This window comes from Hesperophylax consimilis, chromosome 7 (assembly GCF_061612785.1).
Source record: "Hesperophylax consimilis isolate HC1 chromosome 7, BYU_Hcon_1.0, whole genome shotgun sequence".
NCBI classification, from domain to species: Eukaryota; Metazoa; Arthropoda; class Insecta; order Trichoptera; family Limnephilidae; genus Hesperophylax; species Hesperophylax consimilis.
In genome coordinates, this window is record NC_142842.1 from 14,504,413 (window position 1) to 14,529,094 (window position 24,682).

The window sequence follows — 24,682 nt, forward strand, 5'->3', positions numbered from 1 at the left end:
GTCCTTGGCGTGTTTTTCTAAAACTGAATCATGTTTTTTTTTTAATTTAATTAATATCAAATTTAATAATATAATTATTAAGTTCTGCAAGTATTTTTGGTTTTTGTTATTGTTACAGCTGTTTCAGCTTTCAATGCCATTTTCAAACTGCGGTTTTAACCACGTTTAGACGACTTATTTATACGATTCTATTTTACCCTCTCCCAATTAAAAATGATTTATTACCGGTTAAACCCATTTACTAATAAAATAATTGTGAGAATAGATTTCATATTCTGTGGGGGTATTTTGAATATGTCATTTTAAGTTATGCTTTTAAAATTTAAATTAGCAAAAGGGGCGATCTTGGGTATTTAACTCAAATTGCGATATTTTCATCATCTCACCTTCACACAGAGAATTCACATCTTCTCGACACAATAGTCATAGAATCTTTGTGGGTGATAAAGGGACATCGTAGCCTAGGCGTCTACGTAATGACTTCAACCAATAAACAAGTCACAAGTAACATAGAAAAAAATAATATTAAGTGCGTGTATCTCAAACCTCGCTTCATCGTGATTCCACTCCAGAACGTCAACTGCCATCTTTCTCAACTTGATGTTGATCATGTCTATCTCCGAGCTGCTCCTCCGGCCGCTGGCTCCACTGGAGATCCTCCTCCACAGCTTCAGAGACGTGACGTCCTTGGCCTCAGAGTTCATGTGGCTCAAGTGCTGCTCGATCTTTTGCTGGGCCTGGCGAAGTAAGTCCCGTCCTTCCAGATGGGGCGGGGTCACTTTGTACAGGCGGGATAAGAGCAAGGGGTATTTGGTCACCCTTTGAACTGGTACCTGGAAGAAAACGGAGATGGTTACGGAGATGAACAACCACGTATAATAACTTTTTTTTTAAATACTATTTTTGTATGTGCACCAAAAAATTAAAATGTTTTCTTCCCTTGTTTAAAACCCTGATTTTTGTCGAGGTGTCGCTTTCCTCGCTCTTGAAACAGATTTATGTATTAACATAATCGTATTAAGAGTCATATTATCAAACACAAAAAAGTAATTTATATAAATACTTCTAGACTTCCTTTGTGTGTTTTATGATAAGAGATCACCGTGGTAAATGCTGAATTAAACACTTCTAAATTGTTAATTAACTCTCTCCCGAAGGTACAATAGCATAGTACTACATTCTCCACATAACACACAAACACCTACATCATGTACAAAATATTCCACCATAAATTTAATGAATTTCGGCCTTCCATCGATAAAGAAAGCTTATAAATACTTGGTAAAATACGTGATGCAGTAACCACATCCATTTATCTATTCCCAAAACGTTTTCTATTCCATCCAGCGAACACACTCTCGGCTTAACCCAATATTATTTGAGTGTCCTTTTGAAGCACTTAAACCTTCCAAGTTCTCTCTTAAATATTTTCTTTCTGTTTACTTATACGGCTAGCTAAGGAAACGTTACCGGATATTTAGAAGGCTGAGTTCTAAGGGCCACTGACTTAAATACATTTCTTGTTACTTCATAAAATATTTAATTCAATTTATGACTTCAATCCCAGAGTTGACCTTAATACAGTCAAGGAGCGAGTTTACTTTCGACAAAGAAACTTTTTGAAAAAGCTCATTTACTGTCTGGTACATAAATACCAAAGAAGTCATAAATTCTACTTTTCTGTTTATTTAAGTTACTTGTCAAAACGCAGAGAAAAATACGTCTTAACAGTATTTAAAAAAATATAAATCTGTTTTAAGATTCTTGGATCACGTTTATTACTGGTCTGATCCCTTGAGGGAATAGTAATATTTTTAGTAAACGGTAAAAATATTCTACTTAGTAAGTGAATTATTTTTAAAGCATTAAGTGTGACACAAAATCGTGACAATGTGTATAGATAAATTTGTTCAAACTATGAAATTAATCAACGGAATCGATAATATATCTGGAAATAAAAGCAATCAGGCACTCGTGCAAACACGATACATGATTTACGTAAACAACCTTATTAAATTGAAGTGGTTTGAGCACGTCATTGGAAAAATAACTGTACGGTGAAACACAAAATTTTCCCGGTATAATGGATAATTTGATCAGAATGATAATAACGTATAAAACCCACGAGCAGCTAGAACTAGGAGAAACACAGCCGACCCAAAGGTGGCAACGATAGCTCAGTGAATAGAACAGTCGCCCGGACAGCGAAAGATCTCGTCTTATGAATCCCTGTCGCGGTAATAACCTGCTCTCTCGTGTGCGTTTCTAGTGCATAGTATTTGATACTATTTCGCAGATCCGTGAAAAATCACGGGATATTATAATTGCAGGATTTATGAAGCGTAAAGTGATTATAAAATAAACATTTTCCTTATGATCATTGATGTTTGATGGAAGAAATTGACATATCGAATGTTGATAAGTTTAAAAATTCTCTCCAATCTTTCTAATGACATCATGAAAATAAGACACGTTATATTCATTCGAGCAAAAAATGAAGCATCGCTCTTGAAAAGGATAACCAACCAAAGAATATGAACATGAACGGGCCGCTAAAGTATGTCCCCTGGATCTAATTCAGTGAAACCACGCGCGTTGACTCAGTAACTTATCTTCACTCTATTAACTCATCTAAGCATCTGTCAAGCAATTGAACAAAGGAAATAAGGATTTCGAACAAAGGATTATTAATAATTGATAACATATTTTTGGTAACTACTTTTTCGTTTGTCTGATATATGATTATTAGTTCCAAGTTTAATAAGTTCATTGATCTATAATAATGTGACGCATTATGCAGGAATATTTCACATTACTTACCAACTTACCCATGCACAAACAGCCGAAATTAGTATGTTTTTTATTAGACATCGGATTGTATGTAACAAAATACCAAAACACGTGAATTGGAACTATTTTAAGTTTAATAAATAAAATTAAAAATCTGTCAAACACACAAAATATTACCAACTCCAACGTGAATAACTGCCAGAATCAACTAAAGGTTATTGCAAACGCCTTCTAAACAACAACATTTTTGTTGAGTCCTGACATAAAATTTTATAATATTTATAATTTGGAAGGCGGGTTTGGGTACCCTCCCCCCCCCCCGGGAACCATTTATTGGATAACCAAAACCTCTGCCATAGATCACCCCACCTCTTTGGTGTTTACAAGTTCTTGAAGATGTTCTGACCTCCATGTACGAACGAGTATTTACCTTCCCACTTAGATGAAAAGTTGACTCATCTCTGAACACCACAACTAGGTAAGTGTATCTTCAAATAGTCATAATTAAACTGTTATGATAGTATTAAAACCACTTTTTTTCAACCTATCTAAGTCTAGTATTGACACACTTATATGTGTCCATTAAAATAATAAATGATTACCAAAAAAACGAGAGTAAACCAAGTTTAAATTGTTCAAAATTTAAAATTGGTTCACTCTTACAATTTTTAAATTATGAGACCGCACATCAAACCAGTGTAATTTTTCTCGCGAAGTTGCCTTTTCAGTGATTTTACCTTCACTACAAAACTGTCACATGTTGTCAATCTGTTCGGAAACAAATCGGCGTTGTAAACTGCAAAAAGTGCCTCCTTAAGTGAAACTGTGAAAAGTTATTATCATCACATAATCTAAAAAACCATTAAAAAATCACTTTTTTAAATATAGCTCGCAGCCATCAACATTTACCATGAATACCCAATGTATCATATGCGAAAAAAATATTGACACTCACATACTTTATATGCTTTTTACACAAATATTACTTGTGAAAATAATTATCATCAAACTTTTCAGAAATTGTTGAAACCTATAAAAATATGCCAAATAATTCAAAATAGAGGTATGCGAGCAGTATTGAATTGTAGTAGGTATTCTAAGATAATTACTATACAGAAAAAAACTAGGAATGTTAAGTGTGAGACAGCGAATAATTTACAATACCCTAATATTTATATTTAAGGTAAAAAATAAGATGCTCCCGAAATACATGTTTAAGGACGTAAATTTTAATTTCGCAATACCCCACGAGAAACTGTAAAGATTTTAGACTTCCAAAAACAAATTTGCCGGCCCAAAATAATCTATATTTTAAAGGATTTAAGATGTTCAATGAATTACCGACAGATGTTAAAGACGTTAAAAGTCTTGCTGCTTTTCGTGAGTTATGCCTAAATACTATAAAGAATGAGTTTTAGATGTATTGTAAAGTGTCCTTAATGTCGTAGAAATAAGTTTGTAAAAAAAAGGTTTATACTAGATATAAAATGTAATTTTTATAACTAAGTAATAACATTCAAGAAACAAAACAAAGTAAGTTTTTTGGCTTAACATACCATCAGGAAAGAGTTGAGGTTCATCCTCCTGAGCACCGTGTTCTCCATTTGCGAGACCTTCAGGAAGATCCTGAGCAGCTCCTTCTCCTTCTCGAGGCTGGACAGGAGCATGGAAGCTGATCCTTGCCGCACACAGTACGACGAGAAGGCGTGCAGCATGGGCGCGGACTCCAAGACTAGCTTGCCGATGTTGGCGGTCAGGAGATCCTGCAAACAAATAAATATATAATTATAAAGTACTTTGCTATAATACGTTTCTAGAAAAAAATACACCTACGTATAAAATATAAAACAAAGATAAGCAAAGGGAACCCACTTATTAGTTAAAAATATTTTTTTTATCATCCTTCAAAGGAGGTCTACTGTCAGAAAAGAAATTTACATAAATATTATCTAATTTATTTATTGTGTTAATTTAAATTATTTCATATTATTGTAGAAAGCAATCACTTTGTGGTTTGACATATTTAATAAAATAAAATACTTTTTTGTTTTAAAACCACGATATTTATTAATTTAAGAACCGACCGGTTTCGCTTTACTTAAGCATCATCAGGGTACAAATTAATACTAAACAAGAAATACATAATGTGTGTATATATATAACAAAATATAGAGGGAGACAACATGATACAAATATAAGCAACACAAAGACGGTCATAAAATACATTAACATAAGTGCACAAGTAATGAAAAAACCGCTAGATAATTATGTAGACTAATGGGTTATATCAATAAATCGGGAGAAACAAAGCATCAACTGGCATGGTGGTAAGGAGGTAAGGAGAACTGGGATTTTTTTTTTTTTTTTTTTTTTTATGGGTTTATTGGAAACAGACCTAATATTGGACTACTGTAGACTACTGTACTTGGAGTATTGGACTATTGGACTACTGTACTTGGAGTAGTCCAATATTAGGTCTGTTTCCAATAAACCCATAAAAAAATCCCAGTTCTCCTTACCTCCTTACCACCATGCCAGTTGATGCTTTGTTTCTCCCGATTTATTGATATAACCCATTAGTCTACATAATTATCTAGCGGTTTTTTCATTACTTGTGCACTTATGTTAATGTATTTTATGACCGTCTTTGTGTTGCTTATATTTGTATCATGTTGTCTCCCTCTATATTTTGTTATATATATACACACATTATGTATTTCTTGTTTAGTATTAATTTGTACCCTGATGATGCTTAAGTAAAGCGAAACCGGTCGGTTCTTAAATTAATAAATATCGTGGTTTTAAAACAAAAAGGTATTTTATTTTATTAAATTATTTCATTTTATTGGATTTATTCCACCGGGTTTTAGTGGCGTGAACTTGCTTATTAGTCTTTTGAATTTCATTCTTGCTAATTAAAAATAAGTCTGTCAATAAATTCTTATTTATTTATTCGTAGGTAACCGATACTCCTATTTTAAAAAATATTAGTCTAATTTTATTTTTATTGTAAAACTCCTATTAATTTTATGATTAGGTGTTGCTCATTATTAATTCAAACACTGCAAGAAAATATTAGTTTAACGCTTTACAGCCGTTTCTCCTTCCAAGGACATTGACAAACTATACAAAACATTTATTCTGATTTAGTGAAAATTGATCTTTTTGCTAGTGTAAACCGCTTGATTAATTTTTTGTGTACACGCATTAAATTTATCGATGATTTTCTATGTTAGCTTTAATTGAAAAAAGGTACCTACTGAACCTACCAGAATTAATTAAATAATTAGTCATTGTTTATCTACCAATCACAAAGTCGTGTCGGTCACGTTGGTGTCTCTGGGTAGAATTATTTTGAATAAAAAATAAAAAATATATTAACCTTGCTCCGAGAGATTGTGGCTTAGTGGAGTGGATGTGGATATCCGTAATAGTCGTGATTCTCTACCAGCGACTTGTACTGCACGAAGTTGGAACTTTGTAACCACATTAAGAAATCTAGACCTGCAGACAACCTCACTTTGAAGGCATAACCTCTCAAACTTACATTAAATTTAATAAAATGTGTTTGATATCCTCTCGAGGGGAAATTCAAGAACCGCAACGACCTCCATTAGGTTCCGGTTTTAATTCCCAGCTCAACGCAAAACTATATTGGCACGAATGTTGTCGTACTCATGCGCTGCTAATTTGGGTGTTGTAATTTTGACTGACAAACAAAGGTCTTAGAAAAGGAGTTCACGGCTCTTATAACATTAATAAATACTTAAAAAATAACTGCCAGATTTCATCAAAACATTACTAAAAAATTCACAAACAGACCTCCTTTGCAGAGTGATAAGCTATTTGGCAATAAGCCCAGAGGTTGCGAGCTAAAATTTAAAACCCGGCTAAAAAAATAAATAGGTACCTATTACAGATTAGAAGATTTCTTCAACATTACTCTTCGATAAACAGCCATTAACAATTGAAATGTTACTTTAAATCGCTTTAACTATATTCAGTGACCAAAACTGAACGGTCGGGTCCTTTTTTCTTACTTCCCTCTTCCCAAACCGTCCGCACTTCGACAAAATCTGGGTGCCATAGATCTACTGGCTCCAGGCAGGTGGAACATTTACGCTGTATTCAGTAAAAATAAAGTAAATTGGATTAAATCGTAATTTATTTTCAAAGTTGAATAGGTTATTTTTCATTACAATGTTACACTTTGTCCGACAGTATTATAAAAAACTGCAGTCGTAATCTTTCTCTTTTAAATAATAAGTTTTGTTAGATTAATTAAATTGATTAAATTGTTAGATTATAAAGTAATTTATCTACTTCAATCAACTTTTAAAATTTCATTGTTCTCTCTCACTTCAATTTGAATATTTCATTTTGAATGAGTAGATATTTAAAATCAATTTCGTTTCATTTTAGCAAACCGATAACCGTATCTGGTTGAAAGTGTTGTACATGCCGTTCCATTGGTAGTAGGTACCAACGCCACCTGTCAAAGGTCGATAAGGTTGGTACACCCTTATTTTTTTAATTCGAATTCAATAGAGACAAACCCTTGAACCCGTAAAAAGTATATAATAAATTTCTAATAAAGAAAACCTATTTTAGCATGGTAAATATCCCGAATTTCTAAACACGGTATATCGGTGCATAAAACCTTGTCTTATAAACGTTAATATTTCACCAATAAATGAAGATATCATATGTCTCGACGCCATCTAGTGACAAATTTAGCACTAACAAAGCGTTTCCTACAAAAATAAATAAATTATTATAATAATTTTTTTTAATTGATTGTTCACTTGGCAGTCATCGTTGACAGTTTAAAGGTTAGTTTTTTCTCATTTTATTTAACCCAAACTAAGAACCCAATAAGCCAAAATAAGTTATCGGGTTCTTATTTTGGGATTAATTCAAAAAATAAATTTAAGAACTGCCATCATATTTTAAAAGACATCAAATTATCCGTATTTTTAATGAAATGACTATTAACTATTTTCTATTTCCGGTGAGTGGGAAGTTGTTGATAAACTTATACGAAGTGATTTTAAAATATTTTTTTCCATTAAGTCTGGATATTTATCTTCAATATATTAGTCAGTTCGGGTTTCTCGAAAATTTGCAAAAAACCAAAGCTATTCTCGAAATAAATCTCTCAGAGAAAACAATAATTACCTGTGGTAGGGATCATTTAAAGAATCGTCTGCACGCAACGTCAATTACGCCTTATAACGAGAATTGGAGAATCGGCCTTTTTTTGCAAGCAAGCAAGTTTTTTTACAACGCGTTTACTTCAATCACCTAGACTGTTCCCCGGTAAATTATTACAAATTTCCCAGATTAAAAGAACATTCAATAATTATCATAAGTATAACCAATGGAGTAAAAAATTTGACAATTAAATTTAACAATAATTGGTAGTTGCTAATTGCGATGTTGTATTAGAAAATGTAGGTACCACAAAATCGCACATTGCGTATTCAACGGTAATTATCTTAGCACGGTACAAGTTTCTCTAGAAGTTAACCGGTAGACGCATTTTTTTGTTTGTTATACAGTATACTCAAATGCTTAAAATGCATAAGTTATTTGCACAACACCACTACTAAACGTGCCAAGGAAACTGTTTTTTTAAGAAATTGCTCCGTAACGTCAGAAGTGACAGTTACAAAAATAAATTAGTTTTTAAAAACAGGCTTTTCCAATAAGAGGTGTTATTTTGAATAGCCCGCTATTTCGGTAGATGTTACTTTTGAAGCTGTCATTTTTTGACATTTGACAAGTAGAAACTACGTTATTAATAAAAATGGAACGATACAAGCTTCAACAACTCATTGAAATTATTAAAATTCACTTGAGTGAATCACATGCAAATCATCTTGAGAGATGAGGCCCATTTACACCTCGGTGGCTTCGTCAACAAGCAAAATTGTCGCATCTGGGGCTCGGAAAACCCAAGAGTTATTGTTAAAAAGCCTCTCTATTCTCAACGTGCGATTTTTTGGTGCGGTTTATGGTCCGGCGGAGTCATTGATATACCTTACTTTTTCGAAAATGAGGCAGGAGCAACAGTTACGGTGAATGGATTGCGCTATCGAGAGATGATTAATGATTTTTTATGGCCGGAATTAGATGGTATTGATTTGGACAACGTTTACTTTCAACAAGACGGCGCTACTTGCCACACAAGCAACGAAACCATTGATCTTTTACGATTGCATATCAAAATAACACATCTTATTGGAACACCCTGTATATCAAGATTATTTTAAGATTTTTTACAAACAATACCTAAGTAGGTACTTTTTGAACGCGGAAGAAAGTTTATTCCATTTGAGTGCGGGCTCATAAGTTCAGACGCTAATAATTTTTGTTGGTCATTTTGTACAATAGTTCTGAGCTGGTAGCGCTCTGTTTACTTGAGGAAGCGTGAACTACAAAAAGGTATAAAATGTCTCTGATTGTTGCAACATTTGCAAGAAGTCGTGTAAAAAACAGTACGCATGGTTGGTTCAATACTGGCCAAACCCATTGACCTGGTTTCTAATTTCGTTACTCAAATAATTTGACTACAAACTTATAAAATAGCTGTCTACAGCCTCCGAGAGATCGTGTATAATGGTTTTCTATCGTTTACAGTCACGACGATGTTTTATTTGCAGATGGAAAGGTCGTTGAAGGACGTGCAAAATAAGACGTTCTATTTCCACGATTTCTGAAACACTTTAGTTAAGTTGACACAATAGAGTTTCAATGCTCTCCAAGTATCGTTAAAGGAAACGATCATGTTCCGAAGATTTGCGGACAATAAATTGTAAAGAACGAGCTTTACAGTTCTAAATTAATGTCTGTTTATTTCGGTTTATCTGTAACGGTATTATTATTCTAACCGTGAAACTGCAACAATTAATCTCATCCATCAAATGTAGTTCATTTATACATACAATTAAATCAATTTAATTACTTTATAAATTTATCGCTTTAATTGGTGTGTTGTTATATTATGTACAAGAAGCATTTAGAAGGACGGCAGAGACTAAAATTGATTACATCAATTTATTCGTAACATTTTTAAAAAATTTGGTAACATAGCGTTGTTTTTTGTGTAGATTAATTTATAGGGTTAATTCATCATTGTTTTTTGTTTTTATTTTTACACCCAACTTTACACCCCAAAAGTACTTTTTTACAGTATAACTTCTAACTACCTACCAGGATTAGAAGTGATTAAAATTACACACACGTGAGTGTTTTTTGCCAGGGTTTTTTCAAACATCTGCTCTTCTCACAAGTGCCAAAAACTTACTCGTAAATATATATCTCAAGGGTACTGAATGAAATATGAAGTCAACATTTCAAACGGTTTTTTACACTTTTTCAAGATTACTAAACTTTAAGGGAGGACGGGAAGATTAATCCACCAAACACGGATTTCATTCTATGTAATTCCACCTACAGTAATTAAATGTGAGTATTTTTTTTTAAAACTTTATTTCGTTTTTGTAATTTATAACCCAACCGGTTTCACCTTATAACGTACATCTTCAGACAGTCAGCAGTTCAATAAAAAGATCGTCTTATAAACATTAGTTTATCGTTAAAAAATAATAATATTTGACAAGTTAAAAATATTTCACCAATAAATGAAGATATAATATGTCTCGACGCCATCTAGTGAGAAATTTAGCACTAACAAAGCCTTTCCTGCAAAAATAATGTTGATTGTTTACAGGTGGAAAAAAATAAGCACTATTTGTTGATTGAGGTACTCGTACATATTGAATTAGTTGGCGGGTTGGAAATAAGCCGACATAGCTCAGTGGTTTCAGAGCATCTGACCGGACATCAGAAGGCACGGGTTCAATTCCCGTTGGCGGCATTTATTTTTTCTCCGGAGATATTTTCAATTTGTATTGATATTTCAGGCGACTAATGATTGCTGATAATTATTTGCAATAATAATATATTATTTTCCAGGTAGGTGTGTATTATATGCGCATTTTTGCAAGTTCGGACGTAACCGTTTTGTGGGAGTATTTAATAAATTGTATTACTTAATAGCTAAAACATTTTTTACGGTTAGAAGTTGCGAACATTTTAAAATTTATTTAGCTATTAAACTGAACAATAAAAAAAAATCCGTTAAAATTTGCATGTTATGTATCTTCCGCCTACACGGACTGACACACATGCATACTTTATTATGTAAATGTATTTATATTATGCTTTACACAGATGTTTTCTAGATAAGCAATATTTATAAAATCTCAATTCTACAAGGTTCATAGGACCTTGAATATGTAAGAGTAATAGGCGTTTATTGGAACTAATCTATTTAGACAATAATATTTTGCAAGTTATTGTACTCGTAACCTTGTTACTGATTATATTTTATCAACCTCACCTTGTCAGAGTTAAACCTAATTTTCATACTTACTAACTTTGGCAATACTAAGACATAATCTTATATATATATATATATATATTATTAAATCGGTCTGACAAAAAGATTTGATTTGTCTTGTGTTTAATGAAAGTTGTTGTTGACTGTAAGGTCGTAATGAACCCAAATCTAGAAATCATTTATTAAACCAGCGCGCAGTGGCCAAACACTTGCATTTTAGAAATATAATTAAATAATTCGTTATTTCTTGGAATTTGCTTAACAAAATAATACGCGTTTTTATGTACTCTGATAAAATTGCCCACATTTCAAAGCCTATTTCGTCGAAAAAAATATTTTTCCCTTTACACAGTATGAAGCTCTCAGGTACCTACTTTATATTTTTAGACACGAGGATCAGGATTTTGACAGAAACAACTGTTAGTAAATTTACACGAATGTTTAGCAATTTCCTCTGCCGTTCAATACTGCTGTCAACTTGTCTGTCTTATCCAACGGTGATGGCCAGAGTACCCTGTAGGTAGATACTTGAACAATTTATTCAATCGATAAGGAGGCTTGTTTTTCTTTTTCACACTTGAGTGCCATCATTACAGGTTTTCTTTCTGGTCAATTCCTCGCAGATCTTAATATTTATAACTTTGGTTGATGACCCTAATTGACTGAGCGTAGCTAAGTCCTGTTTTAACACGACCGTTTTGCATATTATCTGTCCGTAAATTTGATTGTATTGATGGTTAACTTTAATTAGGGGGCTAACGTTGACCAGTTATCCTCTTTATTAATCAAGCATGGCATACTTTGACTAACATTGGTTACTTTGACTAAATAGTTGATTGATTTAAGCCAAGCAAGCCTTACTTGAACTAGATAGCTTATTAAGTGGCTAACTTTGACTGAGCTTTTCAATATTATTGTACCTACCTGCCAGAAGAAAGTTTGAAAAAATAGTTTTTGTCATTGAGATAGCGACGTTTCTTTGGACATTTCATTATTTGAAACAAATTCACAGAACTAGTGTCGCCAAGTCGTCATCTTGGATTACATGGCTTAATGATTGGCGAACAGGGTTCCATGATAACTCAACACAGTGACAATTCAACACACTTTTAAAAAGTGATATAAAGTCATTTGAAACGATGAAAAAAAAACCTAACCTAACCTACTTAACCCAGTTAATAAAGTTTTTGTTTCATCACTTTCCATGACTTTATATGTATAACTTTTTAAAGATGTGATGAATTATCATTGTGATGATTTATCCGCTCAACTTTAAAAACACACCCGTGTTCGAATACAACGTTGCGTTGTTAAGATTTTAATTTAAGATTTTAGATTTTGAACAAAAAATAAGAACTGAAACAAACAGAACCGGAAAACGAAATTTGATGAATTCTTCAAATTCTCCGAAACAACCTGTCTTTACAATTTTATTTAAATTACAGATATTTTTTTATTAGTATTATAATCCTTCAATGATACATTACATTGATGAAAATAACCTTTAAATGCTATTGAAGAAAAGTACTTCCAGTTAAAAAATTAATAAGATATTGTTCTCAGAAACATTTTAATAAGTATTGCGTTCATCGATTGAAATTTAACTTTCATAAAGTTTTTATTCCAACACTTTCCATGACTTTATATAACTTTTTAAAGATGTGATCAATTATCATTGTGATGATTTATCCCGTCACCGGCGAACAGACATTCAATCATAGCTATGTTAATATTGATCAATTATTGATCGGGTAGCTGTTAGGGTTATGCATGCACCTCCTTGATTGAGATGTTTCCCTGTCCCGTTGATTCTGGTTCTTATCTCACGTGGCGCCAATCTAATCTGCCAGGGGAACATCCCTGAGAGGTAGATCAATCAGTCAATTGCTACTAAGGTCTTCTGCAGCTAAGCTATAATTACTATTCACGGTGTAATTAGCTGCTTGGCGAGACTCATTTAAATATCGTACGCGAGACGATCACTTCCTTGTCTTCCGATACCATAGAACATTATTGTTGACTTGCCTTGCCGTGAGAATGGAGAACATGATAAAACTGTGCAATGGGCTACTTGCGTGCATTTTATATTGATTTTGAAAAAATCTTGTAAATAGATCTTGCATCATAAAATGTTACTAAAAAAAACAAATCCGGTTTTAGCTCGTGACGTCACTTTCTAAAAATGACCGGTCCCCGAATTTATTTTTTTACTTACTATTGTTTTATTTTAAGTCCAAAGAAATATAAACATTTCACTTTCTTAACTTAAAAGTAAACTTAAAAAATAAAAATCTAATCTTGTTTACTACATAAGTACATTTTTATTTAGCTGACTGATCTTAAGAGATAGATAACACTCTGAATTATTTTTTTAAATTTAGCAAAATTGAAAGTACAGTTGACTTCGATGTTTTGAACTGATATCTTCATTTCTCGGTGCAACGAAAATCTTTGTATTATAGCAGAAATATTTTTAGACAAAAACGAAATAATATCTTCCGTTATTTTCACGGTAGTTGATGAATGAATTAGTTCAACAATAAAACACAACACAGTTCAACGAGTCAGCTCCTTCTCAGAATTTTGACGAAATTCTGAAATTCTGACTGAAATTTGTTTTCACTGTTTTGGCTATTTATTTATTTTTTTCGCATCTATGAAAAAATATATCTGAACTTTCTTATTTATAAAAAAAAAATTCAGATTCTGGGGATACTTTTTTTTTTTTAAATTACAGAATGTCTTAGAATTTTCGTCTGCAAGTTGCCTATTGCTTACATGATTTCTAATTAATTAACTCTCACCAAGTACCTAATAGCATTTCTGCATCAAAATACATTCTGTGAAATCTTATAATGTGTAACGAAATCAAATGATAACTTACTTAGGTCAACATTCAATAATCTATCCTGGACCGAAAAATGAAAATCGATTTTTTAAATATTATAATCTACGTTCTAATTGATTCTCATGTTTTACTAGTCGTAGAGTGTCGGTTTACAAAAAATAATTATAACAAACTTGCAATAATTGACACGACTTGCAAAAGTAATCAAACGCGCGCCCAACATAAGCACACTGTTGACATTTTTCACGTGAGAACAGGTCGCTTCTACGACTCGTTCTTGAGTTCAACAGCTCGGATGTGGAACGATATGCCGACCTCTGTGTTTTCTCCTTCCTAAAACATAGGTCTTGCTTCTTGCTCTGCTCAAAAAGTCCCACTACACAGCACCCCAAAGATGACATAAGCCCTGAGGGAAATTAGGGCTTTCTGTGTGGATTTAATGTTAAAAAATTAAATTAAATTGTTGGAATCAGATTTAAAGGTAAAATCGCTTTTGACTTAAGGCGACATTAGACTCTAATAACTCTTGGTGGTTTGCTCGACGCTCACATTTTAATTATTTCCGATCAAGGTATCACTAAGATCAAATGTTTCTAAAGGATGTAAGTTATTTATATTTAAGATTAATAAAAACAGTTTTTATTTTATTTTTTATAGTGAATACCTCACAAGAGTCCCAACTGCTCCCGTCTGGAGCCAGTGAGACTATGGCATCCCCAATTGGGGGATGTTGTGAGGCTGAAGGTAAGTGGGGAAGGGAAAGAGGAAGGTGGGGAAGTACCTGGCTATTCAGATCTAGTCACTAAACACGGCTAAAGCCATTTCCATTCCCATTAAAATATTTTATGTTAAGCGGTTTGAAAACTCAATAAAACGTTTTTCATCTGTAAAATTAGCGGTAAGCATAAAATTTTATTTTTCTAGACTATTAATAAATGACTTCCCGAGGGATCCCTTTAGGAACATTTGAGATTTTAGTAATACTTTTATCAGAAGTAATTAAAATAAACCTCACGGAAGGATCGATTGTCTAGGCCTGTTAGGGCAAAGTCGACTGAAGGTCCGTCCATTAGGCCGGCCTGACACCCAAATATTAAGATTGTGTCTTTAAGATTCACACTTTAATTTAAAGATTTGATAGAGCACATTCAACCGCATGTCTGTCCAAAACACCAGGGCCGCGCGTCGCACGTTTTTATGCACGGCTCCTTCACTTACGTCGTTAAGATTCTGGCTTTATTTTAGGGTATTGTCTCATCTTAAGCTATGCATTACATAACACTCAGGCTTTAGTTTTTACCCATGTCTTTTAGTTCAGAGTTAATCTAAACGATTTCAGTTCTTTGATAACTTGTCAACGATTTACGACGGAAGACTACTAATATGTTGTTTTATTTGCTTAGGATCGTTGGGTCTTTTTTGTACGGGATTTTAGAACTTTAAGCATTTAAATCTTAACAAAACTTCACTTAGTAACATGGCTTTAAATTTTTATTTTGGAATTGGTGATCTCGTATCACTACAAATCTATCTCTCCATTGAATACAACATAAGAAGATTCGTTATTACGTTCAACAAATACCCAAGTAAATATTAATGTATAATATTGTGAAATATACATAACTACACACCGTATAAAATAGCCTTCAGAAATAAAACCTAATTTAGGTCTATCACAAAGTTGCAATCATAAAGTTAAAATCTAATATAGGTAATAAAATACGCATCCGTTAAATTGTTTAGTTGCTAGAAATAAATCTAATTTTAATATCATACCACATCTAGTAAAACTTTAAACTCAAGTATCTGAAATAAAACTTACTGATTGATTCACTTGATAAACAAAAAAAATTTAAAAAATGAGAGAAATCTTACAATTCAACTGAATACTACTCAGTTTTATAAGACCTGTGTAAAAAAACAACTGAATAAAAATATTTTTTAAATTTAAAAAGAGTATTTTTTAGATTATTTTCTATAATAAATTGTAGATACGAAAAATAATGAAAAAGCCGTGTACCCATACAAAACATAAATTGATATCCGTTTTCTTTGTCATATTATCATATATGGTAATAACCTAAAGAAATATCGATATGAAGTAATGCGTACGATCGATTATTAATATGAGAGTATGGAATGTATCGGGAGCATCTCCTATCCTCTTCCTAGTTTCTTCTTCCTCTCCCCTTCCTTTAACACCAAATTAATTTTAAGATATTAAAACTTCATTTCTATTAAACTTTAACATAAGAAACTTCTGTGGCTTGACTTCAATTAACTTGTATATTTATATCTATCATTGTAAATTATATAAAAGCTGTTTGTTTCTTACAAAATAAATAAATAAATCTAATCCATTAAGTTGTTCTCATAATAACAATTTTATTAAATAGTGATCCCAATCAATCACTAATTTTAAAGCGTTCATTTACTGAGAGTTGTATTTTATATTTAAAAAGTCCGGTCTTTATTTAGTCAGAAAACACTTATTTCATATCCGCTCCTAAGGGTTCTTTAAGGTTTAGTAAACAATTTATTGAAATAAAAAACAAGCGGTTTACTGGCCAGCTTCAAGTTATAAGTCTAAGCCATTTTACTCTCAGTAGTCCAGTTACCTTCAGGCCTCACCGCAGCAGCTGTTCTCTGTCTGCAAGCACACCAGTTCGCTCGGACCATCTGATGCGAGACCGTTAGAACTTCTGACTAGTCATCGTTTTAAAATTCCCTCTACTAACTGGAACATGAAGTTTATTTGCAATCGATTCCTCTGCAAAAATGACGACTACGCTACAAACGGGTTTCAGAAAGAAGCTATATAGGTAACGCTGCAGCTTTAATGTCAACTTGTTTTGCATGATTCAGACTTTGCAATTATGACATAATAACGAATATCTACAATTTTATCTTTATGTACGAATGATGTCAATCGAAACATAAGAATTTGCATACGGGCAATAAGTTTAAGAGTCGTATCTTTTTGTGGCACATCGTTGTAAATGAATAGGTATTAAGCAACATTGTTCAGAACATAGCACTTACAAGTATTGAAGATAACCTTGAAAAGTGTGAGCATAAACATCATGGAATGTTTGTGCTATTTTTCTAAATTACATGTTCGCAAGAGACACTGACCTCATCTCCTTGTTCCACTGCAATCTCCAGGGCGTCTCTCAGTCTTTCTGCCAGCGTTTGATTGTTCTCCAACAACTCTTCCACGTTGAGGAAGATCGCCGAGAGCTGCTCTTGAGTCAGCAGGCCCGCCACCAGCATGGGCTGGTAGAATTCCTCCAGGATAATCTGCAAGTCTCTGCCATACTTCTCTTCGGTCTCCACAATCTCGGTGATGATTTCTTTTCTCTCAGCGCGTTTCTTCCCACACTTTCGGCAAACGAGCGGAGCATACATGACTCCTGAAATAACATTAAAAAGTATTATTAAATATATATATATAGATGGACTTAATTACCACATAGAAAGTTAAATAATAATCTAATAGATCACATTGTATTATAATTTACCTGAATCTGTTACTTGGGTCTCCACAGCACCATCGCAATCTTCGCACAGATGAATTGGGGCATTGTTGTCTAAAATCGAGCTTGGTGGAATATTGTGACTTTGCCACCGACTTCTAGAACATTTGCTTGTCTCAGAACCAACCCCGGAATCATTTCGCTCTATTTCAGATGAGGACTTTTTACATGCAACCGTTTTGTCGTTTCCCAAGTTCGTAATGATGAGTGAATTATCTTCACTTGAATCTGAACCATTTGAAAGATTGCTGACTCTGCTGCTGAGATCTGAACTTTGTCTTTGGTGGTCGATTATTTCTTTATTAGTCTCTCCCTCTTCCTCAGCTCCGATATCATTCGACGAATTAAAATTGAAAGTATAACTGTCCTCGGGAACTATTCCACGTTCCTTTGCATCAACGAGATAAGATAGAATATCATATTTTGAAGCACCCTCAAATATTGATCTAGTCATGATCTTTTTATCTTCATCCAGTATGGATAAAGATGTTGGCGGAGGATTTAAAGGTAAGGGTGGAGGAATATCACCAATTTCTTCGTAAATTGGGTCTGCATTCAGTCTTATTGATTCATAGTGATGATCATCGTCGATGGTATTGGATATTTCTATCTCTGATAACGTTGCGTCAACTAACATTTGATAAAACTTCGATCGTGTGCAATTGTCATCTTCTGTCGACAATTCACTAGCGGATGCGTTATAACAATCTGAAAGTAGTTCAACGTCTGAAGAAGCTCCTCCCATCATCCCGCTCTCATACTCCATGCTTTCGTATGGAGGAGAGCAGGCATTGTTCCCTCCACTGTTTTTTTGGGAACTTGTTATTTCTTCGTTGGAATTCAAAACTTCGCTATCATTTTTACATTTTTCGATTAAAACATCTGCATTATTTGCATCTGCTGATTTTTCAGAAGGTTTTCCATTTGAAACTCTTTCTTCTTGCAGTTTGAGTAACGATGCATCAATTAATTTTGACATCACTTCTTCATCTTCGCTTTCTTTAGTTTCAGCGTTTTCTCTTGTTTGTTTTAACCTAAGTAATGAGTTTTCAATTAATTTCGCAACGAGGTCATTATCTAATCCCTCTGCTAAATGTCCAAGCATCGGATCTTCTAAAAGTTTTGCTACGAAGCCTATTCTGCTCAAACCTTTTAATTCTGATTCATTTTTAATTGGATTATTAACTTCATCACTGGGAAGGAATTTATCAGAAATATCACTTATTGCTTTGCCACACACATGTGGTACTAGATTTCTTTTCACTGCCTCTACTGGGTCTTTTAATATCTCAGTTATGTCTTCTGAGGTTGAGTTCATATCGCTGGTATTTTCATGGCTCCTTGTACCTCTCAAAGTTTTTCCACCTGATGTTTTAGGCGTTGTAAAATTAAGAGACTGCTTTGAGATTGGCTTTATAGGTGTGTCAACATCCTTTGTATGTTTACTCGAAACATTTTCTGGTGAAGATTTTTCTAAGAATGGTCTAGCGTTTATTGTTTCGTAGTCAACAACTACCATTGTTTTACTGGGTGATGATATTGTTGGGTTGGACACCCTGAGAACATTTTTTATATCAATCTCACTGAGTTTGTGCGTTGATTTATAGGAACTATCGTTATTTATGTATATTTGATTACTGTGCATTTCCGAATTAGAAGTCTCTGATCCAGAGTAAACGCTTATGGTCACAGTATTACCATTATTTATTCCTGTGTGACTTGATGCATCATTGATAGTAACTGAAGATTGATATAGTGGCGTGTCATTGTTCACATTCACTGTTGAATAACAAGCGTCGCCATTTATCAAGATAGAAGTTTTTCTATTGGTCTCTTTTGCTGTTTTACTTTCGTTTTCAGTTTCATCGTTTTGCATGATAGATATTTTATGAATACCTGTGGAAGGAAATTTCTGAGATGGACTTTCCGTTGATATTTGTACAGTTCCTTTCTCATCAACGTCAAATGCTATCATAGCCGACACCTCTTCCAAAATGCTTTTATCTCTAACAAATCTAGTTTTGACGTAATTTGGTTCTTTTTTTGATGGTGCTGCCAACTTAGTTACCTCCTTTGGTTTAATCCTGGGTGGTGCAGCTGGAAGAGGGTTGTTTTTATTTGCCAATTCCAATAAGTGTTGCAACTTCTCACTGTCATCAGAGGTATGTCGTCGGTTGATCGGCGTTTCAGATATTTCAAATGCTTCGACCGAGGTGTGCAGATTTAAATCAGAGTGAGAATGTTTATTGCGGAGGCTAAAAGATTTTATTGAGTCGCTCTCGCTGTCATCGCTGCACACGATTCTGATAGTGGCGGAATTTTTGCTTTTTGAAGAGGAATCGGAGTCTGATGGGGGAGTTGGAGGTGGGGGCGGGCGGTCCTTGGGGCGCGACGGTTTGTCAACATTGATAATCTCCACTAGGCTCTGAGTGCTGACGAACGCCTGTCTGGAGTGCGCGCGAGGCGGGCGGGGGCGGAGTGCCATCGTGTCTAAGAACGAAGGGGACTCCGGGGACCCTTGAAGAGTGAGGCGTTCGGAAAGACTCCTACGCAATGCGACCCCTTTCCCTGAAGCTGAAAGAGAACAAACAAAAACATTTAAATATACCGCTCGACTTGCACACAAAGGGTCCCTTTTAATGAACATAAATAACATGTTTTTTTTAATGTGATACCACACAAGTTTTCTATCTGCTCTGAGTCAAATAACGGTATCACAAATGTTGTGATACTGATGGAAGTAGGGGGGAAGAATATTGTAAATTTAGAGTGGCTATTGGTCACTAAATACACGTAAAAAATAAGTTTTACTAATTTACTAAGAATCTTTTCAAATTATTTTTAATCCAGTTAAAAACGGGTTTTCGGGTCTTAGCCGAATGAATCAACAGGTTTTCTGATAAACTTTTAGTAAATTACAAATATATTATCATGAACATAATTATCGTAATTTTTTCGTATTTTACTAAAAGTCAAGAAACTTGTTAATTCATTCCGTTAATGTCTGCAATCCTCCACGGTTCTTAATAAATTAACACTACTCGTTTTTCTCCGTGTATAACTAAAACCTATAAAGTTTCGATTTTGAATGGTTGCTACACCAGAGAGATACTGAGAGTATCTTTCACTCTATAACGAGATGCAATGTAATTTTTTATGTTTTATTCGTAAACCTACATTAAATTACAACATTACAGGTTACATAACATTACTTAATTGGTTTCAAAGTACCATTGATACATTTAGTACTTAGTGCCAAAAATATTGTAAACTCACAATAGTTTCAAAGAACGCGTCGAATTTGTCATCTACCGTATTTAGATAGCGAGTCTCTCTTTCCACGGGTAAATTCTGATACAGATTTGAACGTATTGAAGTGTGCAAATATATATAAGATTGAAGTAAGCATATATAAGCTACGTGTGAAATACACCGTTAAGGCGATGCACTAGGTAGTAATGCAAAATCATGTGTTTTTGGTTTGAAAATTTGGTCGCCTAGAAATGTTTTAGATGCTTTAAATAAATACCACGAGTATAATACATCTTGACCTTTGAAATAATCGAGTTTTTTTTATATAAATCTTTTAAGAAGCCCAGAAAAAAATAATTTATAAGGTCTATGAAAACTGCTTTAAAGTTCAAAATTTCCTACTTACCCATTTCCGTTATGGTTTTATTGTAAAATGTGGAAAATTAAGTTTTTTATAAAATGATCGGAAAAAATTTAAATATTTATGCCTGAACATCCACAAAATAAAATAAAAGGCACTTTTTGGCCATGTTTTTTTCTTGCCCAAATCAAACAACTGGATGGTGTTAAGCGGGAATTTAAGCCTTATCGCCATCTACGTAAGGAGTGTTATTGATGGCAGCTTCATTCAAAATATTACACGACGTAGTGCATCGCCTTATCATTCAAATTTATTTATTTAATATTTCAAAATTTCTTGAACCAACCACTTTTGTGTACAGAGCCAAGGAGCACACCACTCCGAATACCGTCAAATGTAAAGTGAATATTTGCAATGCATTTCTAAAAGCAGCTGCTTGAGACAATTATTACAGCCGGAATGTTTGATGTTGTAGAAATCCATTTACGAGTAGGTACAAATACGATTCGTGCAATGCATACATTTTTATTCAATTGAGTAATCATGAAAAGCCTTCAAAGTGCATGAATAATGAATGTCATAATTTTTTTCATTTCATGTTTTTCAAACGTATCCGACTCGTTGGCCATCACGTAGCAGTAAAACGTAGTTATTTCTGTCATTTAATAAGCCGTAAACGTAACTTTTGCTGGGCAATGGTGAGGTGGTTTATCACATTCCGCCATGTGAAATCACTCAATTACCAATAATAACATTGCTGGGGCCGTCTAAGTAATATTTCATCGTGGTTCTGAGAAATATGGTGCAAAAAATTTAAATTACCATGTGAGCATGAAAATAACTATTATTAATATTTTTATTACATTAAAACTTGCAAATCTTTTTTATATCAACTTATAATTAAAAAAATCAAAACTCAGTCAAAAATTACACTCTGAAAACTAGAATATAACCCTTATCTCCTGCCTTTTTAAAATTATTTAAAACTTTTAAATATATATAAATATATATTCAGTGATATTTTATAACTATGGTATGCTTTTATACTTAAGTGATCCTGATGGTTTATCACTTTTGGTTCCATTTATTAATCGTATTTATTTGTGTCAAATAGAGTAATTCACGAGTAATTTTTTCAAGAACTACACACAGGAGGGGATATTGTGTGGAGGGTCTTTTTGAGGAGAGGAACGAGTGAACATGGGACTTGAAGAGACCCATATTATAGAAGGAGGAAACACAAAGGCCGGTAAATCGTTCCACAGCCGAGCTGTCAACCGTATACGAGTACACATATTGGGTGCGCGTTAGGCATGTGTTTCCCGACTATGCACCGGTGCCGAAAGAATCAATTCCGTTATAAGCATCTTCCATTGTAATACCAGTAGAACAGGGACAGCATGCCTACCTGACGCATGTGCTCTAAGGATTACAATCCGCTTTTTAAGAGAGGGGAATCTATCAAACTGATCGCTCGTTTCTGCACGAATGAGTCAAGTTTTTTTTCGAGGGCTTAGGGGCTCCAGACCAGAGGTGGCTGCCAAACTCCAGTGGGGCTCAATTGCTTACCTACTTACGCCTAGCTTCTGAGAGGCTATATATATATATATTTTTAAAAGATTTTTTTTTTTTTTTTAAATAAAAAACTTTAATCTCATTATGTTTTTTTTTGCATTGTTATTATGGTCTTTTGTTTTCGTTTATTGTGTATGTATTATCTTACAATATTTCTTAATATATATTCTATGTATAATATGGAGCTCGTGGGATTGCACCACCCTCCCCGAGATCTGGAATAAAAATTTAAAAAAAAATAAAATAAAAGCTTTATATAATCATGTATAAACCTCGTTGAACGTTGTATTCTGCGCGAGCAATAAGTATCGTGGTTAAAATATGACTTAGGAAACAAAATACGAAGTTTTCGGTCATTTATGATTTAGTGAGCATTTCATTACAGGAAGAATCAAGTGGTTTAACCGCTTTCAACGTTTATCTTCAAGCATGCCGATAGCCAAACGAAAGCAATCAAATCTCAATGCTTGTAGCCAGTCTGGGCAGGGTAAGCCGTATTCAGTTTAGTTCGTGTACAATATTGTAGATACAATACGCAGAGAAAATGTTCAGGTAATAAAACATTCTTTTGACAAACTTCTTTTTTTGGCGCAACTCGTAATAAGATTATGCATCCCGGCAATGCAGATTTTTATTGGTAGGTGGGTACCTCCACAGTTTATGGCATTGTTAAGTTATTTAACTATTGGGTATTATAATTAGGTAGGTACCTACCTAATTAAATGTTTAATTGTTTTCCATACCAATTAAAAGACACATATTTTTGTAATGATTTCATATCAACAATTAACCGTGCTCTTCATACATTTAATTGTATCGTATATTGACAATTAATCGTGCTTTTCATACGTTTAATAATATTTTATATTGACAATTAACCGTGCTCTTTATACATTCAATAATATTGTATATTGACAATTAATCGTGCTTTTCATACATTCAATAATATTGTATATTGAAAATTAACCGTGCTCTTTATACATTCAATAATATTGTGAATTGACAATTAACCGTGCTCTTCATACATTCAATAATATTTTATATTGACAATTAACCGTGCTCTTCATACATTAAATAATATTTGTCTAAACTCTAACATCGACATTTTTTTCGGATTCTCTGCCCAAATTCAAAAGAAGCATCATGTCAATAAAATAAACTGTTCAATGCGTATACATATACACACAATCACACATACACACACACCCTCACCTGTATACTATACACGTCACCCGGTAATTACTAAATATACATACAACAAAGAAGGCATTACAAGGAAATACATAATAAGTATCTTGATATATTAAGTATATCTAAAATTAAATAAAATTATTAAAAAATTAAATTGTGATTTTCTATAGGTGTGTACATTTAGGAAGGGAGAACCACCATAACGATAGTGCAATATTGCAATTACTGAATGTTGTTGTACAGAAACAGTTGCACATACGGAAATACTCGTATTTTCTAATAGAAATACAGGGAATCATTTGGCGAGATTTTCACACTCCACATTATTGAGATGAATCTTAAGATCCGGTTATTGCTTTAGAAACTAACGTACCACGTTTGAGTCTCGGAGAGGTCACGAAATTGAACTTTGCGACAGCTAGCGTGTTAGCAATTCGTTATCGACCAATCCATCTGTAGTAGCAACTTGCATCAGACTCGCACCGAGTAAATAAAAATACTGCAGGCAGAGTAATAAACTAGAATAGGTACACATTCCGCCATTCTACGGTCCCGTACAGCTGAGAGCGTTTCAAACAATTTCAATCATCTCTATTGATTGTTCCCGTAGGCCAAAATGATGAATATTGGAATGGTATGCAAATTTTAAATGACCTCTGAGCGATTTTCGATGAATTGAGTCCTTGAATCCTTGAAAAAAAAAATGATTAAGGGTATATTCT

The 24,682-nt window shown here is 33.6% G+C and overlaps 1 protein-coding gene across 1 annotated transcript in view; it reads right to left on the minus strand.

The window, feature by feature from the left end:
• RhoGEF64C (Rho guanine nucleotide exchange factor at 64C) overlaps nucleotides 1–24,682 on the minus strand; it is a 259,239-nt gene that overhangs the window by 16,015 nt on the left and 218,542 nt on the right. Inside the window, exons 5-8 of the mRNA XM_089633241.1 lie at nucleotides 17,567–20,155; nucleotides 17,181–17,458; nucleotides 4,347–4,553; nucleotides 547–833 (exon numbers count right to left, since the gene is read on the minus strand). Of these exons, the coding sequence (XP_089489367.1) occupies nucleotides 547–833; nucleotides 4,347–4,553; nucleotides 17,181–17,458; nucleotides 17,567–20,155 (3,361 nt within the window). The remainder of the gene's footprint in view (nucleotides 1–546; nucleotides 834–4,346; nucleotides 4,554–17,180; nucleotides 17,459–17,566; nucleotides 20,156–24,682) is intronic.